At 38.1% G+C, this 14,880-nt stretch overlaps 1 protein-coding gene across 7 annotated transcripts in view; it reads left to right on the plus strand.

The window, feature by feature from the left end:
* The window catches only part of PLCB4 (phospholipase C beta 4), a 396,094-nt gene that overhangs the window by 378,668 nt on the left and 2,546 nt on the right, over window positions 1-14,880 (plus strand). For 6 of the 7 annotated variants that reach the window (XM_058563196.1, XM_058563198.1, XM_058563200.1 and 3 more), the window contains 7 exons: window positions 559-634; window positions 2,394-2,569; window positions 4,984-5,085; window positions 10,065-10,122; window positions 10,546-10,632; window positions 13,624-13,660; window positions 14,580-14,641. In XM_058563196.1, the coding sequence (XP_058419179.1) occupies window positions 559-634; window positions 2,394-2,569; window positions 4,984-5,085; window positions 10,065-10,122; window positions 10,546-10,632; window positions 13,624-13,660; window positions 14,580-14,641 (598 nt within the window). The remainder of the gene's footprint in view (window positions 1-558; window positions 635-2,393; window positions 2,570-4,983; window positions 5,086-10,064; window positions 10,123-10,545; window positions 10,633-13,623; window positions 13,661-14,579; window positions 14,642-14,880) is intronic. The other variant, XM_058563202.1, reaches the window with a different exon arrangement.

The following is a 14,880-nucleotide window of genomic DNA, read 5'->3' on the forward strand; positions in this document are numbered from 1 at the left end:
TATGGATATTCTGAAAGGAAAAAATAATCACTGGAATAAGCAGTAATGGTTGCTGGTAAATTGCCTAGTATATATTTCCTACTCTCAATAGAATAAGAAGCAAAAATTACCCTGTGATGCCAAGAAATGCTATTTTCTCCCTTGCTGGCATGTGTAAAAGACAAAAATCTGGCTTTACAAACAAAAAGGATTAAAAATTCACTTCAAGGCTGAGGACCTATTTTCCAGTTTTCATTCCAAATAATATTTGATTGAATAAATGAAAAATAGCTTAAGAAAAGCAAGAACCAAAATGGAAACTCTGACAACAGACACTTCACAATGAAATAATTGTTAGGTCTGAAGTGTCTCTTTGTGAAGTTGTTGAATTGAGTAATCACGATACAGATATTTTGTAAGGTGTGCATCTATGACTCGAAAAACTGATGTTGTCCAATGAGCTATGGCATCCCGTGTTTGATGAACAAATTGTCTTCATCAGAAAGCTTTGAAGCAAAGGCCCATGGGAATGGAAAGATATCTAATGTCTGGCACGCATTTGCGATTTTCCCTTTGCAGGGGAAGTAATTGTCTCGAAATGAAAAAAGAAACAGAAATTAAAATTCAGACCCTGACATCAGATCACAAATCTAAGGTAAGAAAATGCCTATTTTTACAGCAGCAACTTGCATAAGATACTTTGTAATATTTTAGAAGCTGTACCTGGTATAACTTTGTAATATTTTAGAAGCTGTACCTGGTATAAATTGGAAACAATAGCAGTGTGGGGCTAGTCAGGGAAGTCAAGGGATTCGGGGGTTCACATTTGTTCCAGACTCACTGGCTTCGAGAAGAGCCATTTCATGGAACATCTTGTCCTTCATCTGTAGAAATATGCTAACAGTATCTGTGTTATCTGCTTCAGAGACATCAAATGAAACAATAAATGGACTAAAAGGAAATACTATATAAAATACAGAATATGCTTCCCTATAGAAGTAACGTTAAACATGACAGAAAACCCCCCAAATTGTGGGTTGAGTAACTCTTTGATACTTATTCCATCCTAACTTTCCCGTGGAAGTTTGGGATGAGAAAACATCAAGCGTTGATATTCTAGGAGATGAGCCTGATTACTCCTATTTCCCCAAAAACACAAGAAAATAGGAACTTGGGGGACCTTAATTAAGTTTGTGGACATTTAGGGAACTAAACGCTAAGTTCCATTCAAGAACACAAATAATTCTTCCAGCAATAATAGTTATAAAAGGAAAGAAAAAACTTTTAAAGAAAGCCCCCAGCCATAGCTTTTGGTCAAACCAGCCAGCCTCCTCGTGTCTACATGCAGCTCCATCATCCAGCCCAGTGGGCCTGCCGCATGCGTGGGCCAGCCATGCGGTTCAAGCTGGAGTTCTCCTTGGTGCTGTGTAGTTTGTGTTCATGCTGCCGCGAAGTCTACAGAGGCAACGTGCCTCGTGTCTTTGAGAGTTGTTCCCCACTCTCTTTCTCTCTTCTTACCTGGAATGTTTGAGAAGTCATGCCTGAGCAACATGCCATGATTTTTAGATGCTTTGCATACATGGGAAGGTAGAAACCTTGGCAACTGTATCAGTTTGCTTTTGCTGCATAAGAAATCATGCCAAAATTTAGTGACTTAAGACAACTACCATTTATTAGCTCACCATTCTGTGGGTCAGAATTTGGGCTATACTCAACTGAGTAGTTCTACTGATTTTTTCTGGGCTCACTCATGTGTCTACAGTCAGCTGGGATTGACGGCCTCACTCAGATGTCTGGTGGGTGCTGGTTGCTTTTTCCTACGTGAACGCTCATCCTCCAGTAGGCTGGCATGGGCTCCATCACAAGGTGACCTCAGGGCTCCAGGCATAGCAAAATGGTGAGCACTTCTCCAGCCTCTGCTTGCATCCCATTTGCTCCTGTCTTATGGCTAAAGCAAGTTACACGGTCAGCCAGATTCAAGGTGGTGGAGAAGTAGACTCTAGCATCTCTTTCTGCCCCTGTCGTCTGTTAGGGTTGACACAATAAGTCATGACCCAGAAATAAGAGAACACAGAGCTGTGGCCTGTGGAAGTGAAGCTGGAAAAGCATGCGGTGATGAGGAGAATTCTGATGGAATTGGTAAAGGAGCCCAGACAAACAGGACTGTGGGCAAGTTAGGCAGTGAAATAACAGGTCATGGTTAAATATTTAGAGCTGAAGTGATTGATTCATTTTAATAAGCTGTGACTTCCTGATTCCCATTGATTAGTACATATTTTTTGCAGGTTATGGGTGTCTATGATTCACCAACTAATTTGGTGGGAGGGATCTGAAATGCATGATTAATATTGTGCTTCAGTTCATACCTAACCTATGGGAATTCCAGGTGACACCATCCCCCTTTTCCCACACAGGTCAAAGAGATTGTGGCCCAGCACACAAAGGAGTGGTCAGAAATGATCAACACCCACAGTGCTGAGGAGCAAGAAATCCGGGACCTGCACCTCAGCCAGCAGTGCGAGCTGCTGAGAAAGCTCCTGATCAATGCCCACGAGCAGCAAACGCAGCAGCTGAAACTGTCCCATGACAGGTAGGAGGGTTGGCCATCTCCAGAGTAAACTCCTAATTTTTTAAAAAGGCTAATTGTGTGTGAGCCAAGGCTGTAAGGAAATCAACTTGACATATAACACTGAGCTTTTATGTATATCATATCGTACAGTCAGTGTGAGCAAGGTGAACTATAAGAAATGGCTTCTGCCATCAAAGGGCTTACAAGTGTTGGCAGGATATTAACACACATGAAATATTAAGTCAAATTACAAATAGCGTATGATATATACTCAAAAGTGTCACAGCCCAAAGGAGCTCTGCGGCCTCCGGAGCGGTGACAGAGGCTTTGCAGGATGGTAGGGCTAGAACTGGCCTTTGAAAATGATCTAGAGTCTCTCAGGAAGACAAGGCAGAGAAAGAGATCAAGACCAACCAGTTAAACTCCTAGAGTGATCGGTTCTGATCACTCAATGGCCAAGTGTGGAGAGAACCTTCTTTGCATTCTTAGGACTTCTGTGAATTTTAGAAAGAGGCCTGATCAAGAAACAGCAAAGACGTATCAGTTTATTTTTCTCTCCCCTTGCTTCAGCACATTGGATATTGCATTTAAAATCCTATAAATGGTGAGTTGGACATTTCCCCTGGCAGGAGTGTTATGTCGGTTACATCTTTTTATCACAGCTTTGTGGCATCCTACTTGCTGCTCACTTAGTGCCTACCACACGCCCCAGTTAGGGCCTGTTGATACACACAAAAGAGTAGAAAATAGAAGCATTAGACAAACAAACGAAACAAAAAGCATTTTAAATGCTAACTGCATAAATTATCTGGTTACGTTCCCGAATTTCACCTTATTTTGGTGGGATAGATGCAGCCATAAAAACATCAAGTGTTTTTGCCATGGTTTCCAATTCCCATTCGAGGCACCGAGGATATGTACCATGCTGGATTTCCTGCGGGATAGTGTTCTACACTCTATCCATTTTAAAGAATTCTATTTTGTTGTAGAGGATTAGAAGTTGTCCTTTCCTTTTTCCCATCGTCATGCCCTTGATTCAGTACACAGAAAGGTCTGTTCGTCATTCTGCCTTTGACCATTGCTGCAATACCGGATTTTAGGTTTCTACCCTTATTCAAAGATGTTTCACAGAATAAAACACTCTTTTCTAATTTTCTTGTAGTTGAATAAAAAAAAATTAGCCCACAACGGTAGGCATTGTCCAAAAGACAAAACAAAGTAAACTAATTCTTCCATTACTTAGGAAATCATTGGAAGAGACCATAACCTAATTACTAATTTATCTTAAAAAATAAATCCATGGTAGGGATATTTTCAAAGCAACAGCCGTGTTTAAGCTTTTTCTCAAGCACCCTGTGGTTGTTGGTTGTGTTGGGTTTTTTTTTTAACCATCACAGCTATTGTTCTTGGTTGAAATCTTGCCTTCTTAACACTTGTCAGCAACATTTGATCATTGATAAGTGCTTGTTGAATGCGTGAATAAAGAAACAGTCAATTGACTACCAGGTTATAGAAAACTTTGAGAGCCATTTTCTTGGGCCCAGGAGTTTGTGTACAGATTCCTGCCTCTGTGGCCCTCAGGTCACTAACTGAAGAGCTCTCCATTCCAGCCTGGTCCATCCCCTTTGATGTGGCGCAAACACTACTTACAAAACTTGACTCCTTGGTGACTAGTTTCCAGGCAGTGCTTCAAGGAGATCTCCATAGGGTCCAGAAAAAATTCTTTGTTAATAATATTCATTTTAGTATTCTGAATTGTATGCCTTTAATGTATACATAAATAATCTAAAGATATGAGTCTTTGTCATGTGCACACATGCATGCACACGCAGAGTCAACAGCCACCTGTAAACATTGTTTTTTCTACTTCCTGGGCTCATTTGAAACCACTTAGGCCCCTTCATGCCTGTTGTCAGAAAACAGGAAGGTCACTTGTGAGGGGTAGAATATCCTCTCTCTGCCTCCCAGGCCATCTGACCCCAGAAAACATGGGGCAAAACTGGAAAATCCTTGTATTTTATGGACAAACATAATGTTTGTCCTTCCCAGTCCATCACCGGTACCTCACCACTAGGTGACCCACTGCCTCAGGGAGAAGCGTCCTCACGGACTCGGGCTCCTTCCCTCCTTTTCTCAGAGTACGAAATAACTCAGTGAGCTCAATAATGAAAAAAAAAGTGAACCAAGTCCTATTGTTACATACGGAACTTGTTTTTTGTTCATTTTTTCATTTTTTATTATAGTTAAATATCCATAACATAAAATTTACCATTTTAACCATTTAAGTGTATGGCATTAAGTACATCCACAATGTTGTGCAACCATTACCACCATCCACCTCCAGAACTTTTTCGTCTTCTCTAACTGAAACTCTGTACCCATTAAACACTAACTCTCCATTCCCCCTCTCCTGTTTGGTTATTTTTAATACAAAGGGAAAGCAAGGAAATGCGAGCACACCAAGCTAAGATTTCTATGGAAAACAGCAAGGCCATCAGCCAAGATAAATCTATCAAGAATAAAGCAGAACGGGAAAGGTAAGTCTGAGAATGCTCATGGTGGGAATAGAGCATCGACTTGAAGACATAGACTCAACAACATTTATGTGTGTATACACACACATATTCACATTTGAGTTATGAAAAACCTTGTGAGTTTTGACTAAGAATTCTGCTATTAGAAGTGCTTTGAAGATTTATTATTATTGCTGTAGAACTGTTGTCTTCTGATTGTTTACTACCACCAGTAAAATAAATTTACGTTCAATATTTGTGTACTCATTTACAAACAAAATTGTATAAAATATGGCATAATAATAAATATAATTCCAAAATATCCTTCCCACATTCCATTGGGTCGTTCCCCAAGCATCTCACCTGCTCAGGTGTAAGCCCATTCTGGGTGTCAGTTCTGATAGCAGCATGTAGCAGGACAGTGTCCTTCCCTTGATTGGCCTTGGGCTGTCCTTGACAACAGGGATCATCTCAAAAGCCCCCACCCAGTTTTTCTGGTTTGTTCCTGTCTTAGGTTGCGTTTTCTAGAACCAGAGACCAAGATAGTGATTTACTGAGGAAGGATCTTCAGAGAAGGGGAGTGCGGACGAGCAGGGGGCCAGGGCAGGGGCCGAGCAGGAATATGGTCTCCACTGGAGTCCCTCAGTAGCCTGATCCCAAGCTCTGGAATATAAATTACACTGCGGATCTCTCTTTGAGCCAAGGGTATCTGGCTTTTACTTCTGTGTTAGTCAGTCATTGGTCATCTGGGATTGGGGGAAGGTTTTTGTGTGACCTTCACAGAAGATCCCAGGTGCAAACCCTGTAGCCAAAGCCAGTAGAGGGTGTCTGAGAGGACATCGGTAGTCGTGTTCCCAAGAGAGGGAGTTAACAGCACTTGAATCCCAGTGATCACATATAGTATCTTCACCTGGGATGCTCATCGTCTGCCTCTGCAAGCCTCTGAGAATGCAAATACTGGTTGCTCCATAAGTAAGAGCCTGGGTTCACACATCAGTGGTCAGGCACACAGCAGCATTCCTTCTCTTGGAGGCATAAGACCTGGCTAGAGGGTGGCCCCAGCTGAAGTTCATTACCCCCATAAAGGCTGTATTTTCTGCCCCACAAAATACAGAGCAAAGTGAAGATTAGCTCTTGGGCTTAAAACATGAGCATGGAGTTGAGGCTTCAAGTCATTCAGCTTTCTATTAACCATAGGCTGAGCTGTTAGAGAACTTGGCAGCTACAAAGTAAAGCAAGCACCCATGTTTCAGCTCCTCTGTCTACATGGTCTTTTGTGAGTGCTCACTGGATACCTGATATTTCCTCCTTGTTTTGAACACAGCAGGAACTGCTGTCCAATTACCTCAATTCCATTTTTAAAATACATCTCGGTTATTAACCATAATAAGTAATGTTAAACTTGAAATATGATAAAATATAAAGCATAATACCATCTAGTGCATTTTCATGCTGAAGTTTTGTTGGATTAAATATGGTTTGGGATTAATGGGCCAGCAATGGGATATGGAATTCCACAGTAATTTGACCTGGAAATGAATTGCCTTTTCAACTCCTTGGCTAAGAAATCTCCCAATCAACACAGAATGTCATGTGTGTCTGTCTAGGGAGATTATTACTCATTTTAATCGATGCTTATTTGTACTCTCATGTTGTGGTATTTCTCTGGGTCTTTTTTATTTAAACAAAGTGCCATCCTTCGGATGTTATTCTCAGACAAGGAACCTTGTTTAAGGGTCTTATACACATAGAAATGACACCACCCACTTTAGCTCAAAAACGTAAACTATTACAGCCGTAATAAAGCCTCATTAATTTGAGCTATTTTAGATTCTCCGAAGTGAAATATAGAATTCAACCTGATAAATGTGCCAATTATTGAAGAACTTTTTATCATTTTTTTCAAATATTTTGCAAGTGGGCTGCAGCCCAGTTGAGGTTAAAGTATCTTAAATTCTGAGTTATTGATAACTTAATTAGCAATATCTTTAATTTCCTTATATTGACTTAATACACTTATTTATTATAACTTTGTTTCCAGTGGTAGGTGGTTCCAGAACATCTACAAATGGCTGTTTTTTTAAAAAATAATTTCTCCATGCTAAATGGTTACCTTCTAAATACACATAGTGTGTATGTGTATCCACTTAATCAAACTACTGAGAAATAAAATTAAAAATTTATCATCAGGGAGCTAAGAAAGACATGTAGAAGCTGAAAAACACTTCTACTCTTTGGTCGAAGAAGACATTTCAACAGAAATTACACAATATTTATAACTGAATGGCAGTGCAAGCACTATTTATCAATGTGTAGAAGGTAGCTAAAGTGCACAGCAAAAGAAACAATCAACAAAATGAAGCAACATATGGAATGGGAGGAAATATTTATAAACCATAGATAAGGGGTTAATATCCAAAATATATGTGGAACTCATACAACTCAATAGCAAAATAGTAAAAAACCAAATAATTCAATAAAAAAATGGACAGAGGATCTGAATAGACATTTTTTCAAAGAACACATACAGATGGCCAACAGGTACATGAACAGGGCTCAGCATCACTAAGCATCAGGGAAATGCAAATCAAAACCACAATGAGCTATCACCTCACACCTGTTAGAATGGCTATTATGAAAAAGACAGGAGCTAACAAGTGTTGGCAAGGATGTGGAGAAAATGGAACCCCATGCACTGTTGATAGGAATGTCAATTGTACAGCAACTGTGGAAAATAGTATGGAGGTTCCTAAAAAAATTAAAAATAGAACTGCTATATAACGCAGCAATCCCATTCTGGATGTATATCCAAAGGAAATGAAATCACTATCTGGAAGAGATATCTGCACCCTTATATTCATTGCAGCATTATTCTCAATAGCCAAGGCATAGAAAAAACCTAAGTGTCCATCAATGGATGAATGGATAAAGAAAATGTTATATATGTATATAACAATATATAATATATAATATATATTATATATATATGAATATTATTCAACCATAAAAAATGGAAATCCTGCCATTTGCAACAACATGGATGGAACTTGAGGGCATTATGCTAAGTGCTAAGTGAAATTAGTCAGACAAAGACAAATGCTGTATGATCTCACTTATACATATGTGGAATCTTAAAAAAGCCAAATTCATAGGAACAGATTAGCATGGTAGTTGCTAGGGGCTGGGGGGTGGGGTGGGGTGGAATGGAAAGATGCTGGTTAAAGGGTAAAAACTTCCAGTTAAAAGATAAATAAGTTCTGGAGGATCTAATGTACAGCATGGTGACTATAGTTTAAAATATTGTATTATATACTTGCAAGTTGCTAAGAGAGTAAATCTTAAATGTTCTCACCACAAGAAAAGAAGGTAGCTAAAGTGATACTACAGTGAAAATTATAGCCTAGATGTATATATTTTTTAAAAGAAATGAAAATTAATGAGCTAAACACTCTTTTCAAAGAGGATATGAAATTAGAAAAACAGAGTGAACCCAAAGGTCTGAGATGGGAAGAAATAATAAATAAAAAAAAAGCAAAAAGTATTGGAATAGAAAACAAGCAGTAGAGAGTATCAGCAAAAACAAAAGCTTGTTCTTTGAAAAAAATAATAAAATCAGTAGACCTCCCAGCAAGACTGATCAAAAAGGAAAAGAGAGAGAAAGCACAAATTAGTAATATTAGGAATGAAAAGGGAAATAACTGCAGATACAATCAATATTTTTGAAAATCAAGACTACTATAAACAGTACTACCAATGAATTTGAAAACTTAGGTGGAATGGACAATTGCCTAGAAAAATGTAAATCTCTCAAACTGACTGAAACAGGAGAAAACCTGAATAGACCTATAACTGTTACAGAAATTCAATCAATTATAGATCTATTCAGTCATGAAAAACACTCCACCAATAATCAGGAAAGTGCAAGTTAAAACAACAGCATGATGCCATTTCATGAAACCAACCAGTTAACAAAAAAGTAAATGTCTGATAGTACCAAGAGTGGGCACAGATATGGAGAAAGGGTAACACCCAGACACCATGGATGGGAGTGCAAATTAGGACAAGTGCTTTGGAGTAAATATGAAGGTGTTCATTCTCTACCAACCTGCAAGTCTAGGTATGTAGCCTAGAGAAACCTTTGATAGGCCCTACACTTCATTTCTTTCTTTAGTCAACAGATAGTGTGCCAAGCATTGCAGGGCCCTATGCACCAGATCGTTGTAGCATTGTTTGGAAATATCCTACTTTTTATTAATGGCAAAATGGAAATATTGTAGTCTATTTGTAAATGGAAAAATCTGTACAGCAGATGAAAATAATGGAATAGTTTGAAACATAGCTATACCTCTAAAACATAAGGCTAAGTGATAAGTTATGGAAAGAAACTCAGAATATGTTACCCTTTAGGTAAATTTGGAAAACATACAAAAGAATATAGTCCAGCAGCATCAGCATCACCTGGGAGCCTGTTAGAAATGCAGAATTCCAGGCCTGCCCCAGACCCACTGAATCAGATCCTCTGGGGGTGGGCCCAGCAATCTCTGTTTTAATAGTATCTCCAGGTGATTTGTATGCATGTGAAAATTTGAGAAGCATTTGTGTATATTAGATATGGACACATCCATATGTTATAAAAATATTAAAACATAGATGGGAAGGTCCACGCCAAATTCGGAATAGTGGTTACATCTGGAGAGAGAGAGAGGAGAGAAATTGAATCAGGAAGAATACAAACAGGGCTTAGTTATATCTGTAACACTTTGTTTCTTTTAAAAATGTGAGACAAACATGGCAAAAATCAATATTGACTAAGTGATGGGTACACAGATGTTTTTATATTTTTCTCTGTACTTTGTGTTTTGCAAAATTCCACAATAAATATTAGAAAAAGGAAGTGATGATCCCATCCAGATGATTAACTGGAATATAACTCTTTCTTTTTTAATATTATGTGAATTCCATTTGATGTCATACCAACTGTTACTTGTACCTGTTACTTTTAGGCGAGTCAGGGAGTTAAACAGCAGCAACACTAAAAAGTTTCTGGAAGAAAGAAAGAGAGTAAGTATTTTATAATTTTCTTGGCACTCTTCCTTTAAAAACTGTAAAGAATAACTCATCCTTAGATATCAGACTTCTAGTTCATTTGCTTAAGTACCTTAAACATTCTAGCTTCTCTAATCTCTCCCTGAAAGCTAAAGTAATCTCTCCCTAAAATCTTTAAGGTAATTATTTGGCATCATTTTATATAGAAAATGAAGCCAGGTTTTAATCATGCATAAGTACTCTATTATTTTCTAAGATTTTGGCAGGAAAGATCTTCCCAGTAAGAATTATGAGTTTAAACTCTCCTAGTTTTCAGACTACTTTTATTGTTTTTATTATTATTATCTCCCTTACTTAAATTGTAAACTTACCAGTCATTCCTCATCCATAAGTTTTAAGGTTACAGCCCAAAGTTTATCAGAATTTTTGTTTTTGCAGCTCGCAATGAAACAGTCCAAAGAAATGGATCAGTTGAAAAAAGTCCAGGTTGAACACCTTGAATTCCTAGAGAAGCAGAATGAACAGGTATTTCACCTAAAAAGCGTAAAAAGACTTAGGCAGCCAGCCAGCTTTGGGAGGCAAATGCCGCGGCCTACAGTGACCCTTCTCCTAAAGCCAGCGACCTGAGTAGTGACATGGAAAGGTGGCTGGAAAAATTTGGTGCCTATTACTGTATTTTCCCCATTTCATCCAAGAAGAACAGAAAGTATTCTTTTTTGAAGAGGGACAGGAATGTGGCTGTGGGGAAAAAAGAATCAAAAGTCATCATTTGAGTAGATTATGAGGATTCTAAGAATGCCATTACTCAGAGGAGAAAACAGAGGTTACAAAGTACTTCTTCATTTTCATATAGAGTTTTATAATTTTCAACCTAGAGGCAGGTGATGTTATATTTAAAAGCAACTGAGAGAAACCACCTATTTTCCACCTTGATCAAAAAATGAAGTTATAAAACTTTCTTAGGGCTTACAAGCAGGACCTGAAGTCCTGAGCCACCATAACTCTACAAACCACGTGGAGTGGATACCATACTCTTGGTGTTTTTCCCCAGCAAGGCAAAACACCAAATTAAGAAGTAGACACAAATAACAAGAGTTATCCAAAGTCTAAGTGTTTAGTGAGGCCATCGGGCATCTACCAACACCAAGATAAATGGATGTTTACCTAAAGCGGAGCACAGGTGGGCTCCATCCCAATTGGCCCATCAGCCCTCCACAGTCTCATTTCAATTTGATGGAAATGCCTCTAGCTTATATAGCCAAATGACCTTCAGCAGCAGTTTAAAATTCAGTCTATCTCGGTTCAAATTTCACTCTTTAGATGTAGCTGGTTTGGAAGTTATCATTTGTAGATAATTTACTTCCATCTAGAAACTATAAAGAGGTTTCAATGAAATATATAGTTGTACTACGTTGTTCTTCCCTATTTCCCCCATCTATATTTAAGTATATTTTTTCAGAGTAAATGGTTCCCATTGAAGAACTCTTAAGTAGGAATTACACTAAAAAGTACCTTTGCGGAAGTACAACAAAACCATAAAATGTTTTTTTTTTATATTGCAATTGGGTAACAAATCCAATTTCTGGTTTCAGATTCTTTACTCTTTATAGGACAGAGATTTTATTCATCAGCATACTTCTGAGTTATGTTTCACATTTCCTTTTCAGCTAAATGCTTCTATTCATGAACAGTCCACAGATCCCCATGGGGAACAATAAATGCTTATTGTCCCATGGGTCCAGTTCATTTGACCAATTCATAGATACATCATTCTGGTACAAGTTACCTAGTTTATGTTTTTGCTCTTAAAGTACTTCTCAGAAAGTGTTCCTGGGGGAAAAATTAGAATATGAATAAGATGAAAGCAACCATCTCCAAAACATTGGAATCTCCTTCAGTGATTCAGGGCTGGGTGGGGATAAGGATGCCTTAGAAGAAGGCATAATGAAGGTAAGGCACAGTTATGTTTCAGTTAACTAAATTAAGAAGCTACTTAGAAATTATTTTGTTGCTTAGCAACAAGCTTGACTAACGAATGTAAATGTGCTAAAAATTACTCATCACTACAATAGTGGTGTATATCAGAGCTAGAAAATACAGTTACCTAGTGTTTTTGGTTTCAGAGCCAAAGTACGTAATAAAAAAATCACTTTGAGCTTTTATCCTAATATGTGGATAATTCAAACCATACCAGAGTTCTTGCATTAAAATATTGGATTACTGATAGCTGTATTGAGAGGATAGTGACTTTTTGTACCAGAAATTTATATAATGCCTTTCAGTATGTCATAAGTAATGTCTACCACCCACAACTGATGCTTTGAGTCACAGAAGCTTAAGAGAACACAGAACATGAGAAGGTTTGAGACTTCATGAAGATTTAATGAGATTCAATGAAAAGAAATTCAAGATATATTGATGCTCCTGGCAAATGTAGCATTTGGACTTGAATTTCTGTGTTAAGCTTTGCTTTACAAATATGGCCTATCCCATAACAAATTCAATCCCAGATCTTTCTAGTATATATTTTTTGGAATTTAAAGGTCAGACAGTTCTCAATTCAGTTACTCAGTGTGTTACAACACTGCTTTAGGCACAGTACAAAAGATACAAAAGTGACTCCATTTCTTCCCTCCTAATAGGCAAGGTCTGGAGCGATGTAGAGCTCCCTTCATAACCAACTAGACCGTTCGTTGGCAGAAGACAGTCCCTGTCTCCAGACACTCGCAGACTTTTATAACAATTGCCTAAACCACTGTTAAACCCCAAGACTTTTTTGTGTGTCTAAGCCAAAGATAAATTAATTTTTAACATTCTCCCTTAATACCTCCCGTTAAGGTTTCTTAGTGCTTTCCTGTGACTCTACACCTATAAGTGCCCCCAGTCCTCCAAAAGCAAAACAGAGAATGGATTTTCTTAATTAGCTAGACCAGTGTTGAGGACACTGGCAGAAACAACTCAAGTTTTAATATATTTTGGTCTTGATTCTGGATCCGAATCTCGTGTGTCCTTTTTAAGTCACCTAATGGCCTGGCCTACTTGGTCAGCCAATTGTTCATTTAAAACTCTAAAGGTCGGGGATTTTTTTCCTATTTAATTTTCCCGTGGACCTCCCAGCCACACAGTATCTCATCTGTCTTGACATGTACCATTTCAGACATTAACAGCTCCATGACTGTCATGCTCAAGTTTTAAAAATTGGTTTTGTCATCAATCCTATCATTTAATAAAGAGAGGTAAGGGGTCTTGCTAAAGGGAAGGTTCCCCACGCACTGCAGCAGAAGAGAGGTGCAATCCAGGCCAGTAGGCATTGGTTGTTTGTTTTGTTCTTTTTTTCTGTTGAGATCAACTCGGGGGAAGTTTGTCACTGATGGTTGTATACATGTTTTATTCTTAGCTTTTTGCTTTTCTGTATATGGTTTTGCATTCATTTCTCAAATTCACTTCAGTATTCATTTATTTTCTTTGTTTTGTATGTATGACTCAATTTTGACATTACTATTTTTGTACAAACAGCTTTTGAAATCCTGTCATGCAGTGTCCCAAACGCAAGGTAGGACTGAAACTCTGATAAGCAAGACATTGCTTTCCTTCTCCACTATGTCAGTATCCTCGGTGCAGTCTCCATTTATGATTCACATCTGGTCATAACTAATTAATATCTCAAGGGTTTTGATTTAAAAGCTTGATTATTTCATGCTTGGATTTCTGATATAATATTCAAATTGAAATGCCCAAATTCTTTAGAGGATTATTTCTGATGGAGTTTTAACCAGCGTTTCCAATTGCAGACCTGGGAAACTCAAGTCATGCTAATGAAGGTGTACCCAGGCATCAAGAATTGTGATATACGGTTGTCATCTGGACTGACCACAGCTGAGACTGGGTCACAGAGTCAGGTCTTTCACAAACATTAATATGACTGCAATTAATTTTTAAAGCCCCCCACTAAAAGTTCGTTGATGGTTTTTAATGACAGAGAGTTATGGTCTGTGTGCAGAATCGTTATATAATGTCATTACACAATGACTCTTGTCATAGTTTCTGCTAGATCTGGTCTGCCAAGGACCCTAATCACCCCTCATAAGTAAAATGACCGTATAACTTATTGTCCAAACCGGGATAGTTTTGAGAGTGAAAGGGGGCACTGGACTACATACAAGCCAGGACTACAGGCATAAACTATAAACTGGAACTGTCCCTGGCAAATGGGAAGGAACAGTCACCCTGCTCATATGAGAACTGGGCTCTTGGAATAATCTTTTAGTGATTCTTCCTTCTAAATTGTGTTCAATGTTGTCTTTAAATGCTAAATGGGGAGAAGCATAGGGAATCCTTTATTACTATTTACTGGAGATAAAAGTATTTACTTTCCAGTGCTAATAATGTTTCACTGTCATCTCTTATAAATACTGTTTGTGTCATAGTTTCATGTTTGTATATTTTTCTCCATTTCTTCATTTCTCTATTAGAGTGTTACTATACTTTATGCATAAAAGAAATATTTGGGGAGAGGGAACCATCCATCCAAAATGTAAGCAGAAAGATATCATTCTTTGGTATTATTATATCCATCCTTGCCATAATGAAATTTAAAGCCACAATATAAAAATAAGAAGAAGCAAGAAATCACTGTATGGTCCATGGGTTAAACTAATTTTGTAACAAGACTTCATTTGGGACGTTTAGGTGCTCACATATGATCCACAGAGTTGACCAAACCCTCCCACTGATTTTCCATGTAGTTGGAATACCTAAGCAGACATGAAGAGT

This window comes from Diceros bicornis, chromosome 19, assembly GCF_020826845.1.
Source record: "Diceros bicornis minor isolate mBicDic1 chromosome 19, mDicBic1.mat.cur, whole genome shotgun sequence".
In the NCBI taxonomy this organism is placed as follows: Eukaryota; Metazoa; Chordata; class Mammalia; order Perissodactyla; family Rhinocerotidae; genus Diceros; species Diceros bicornis.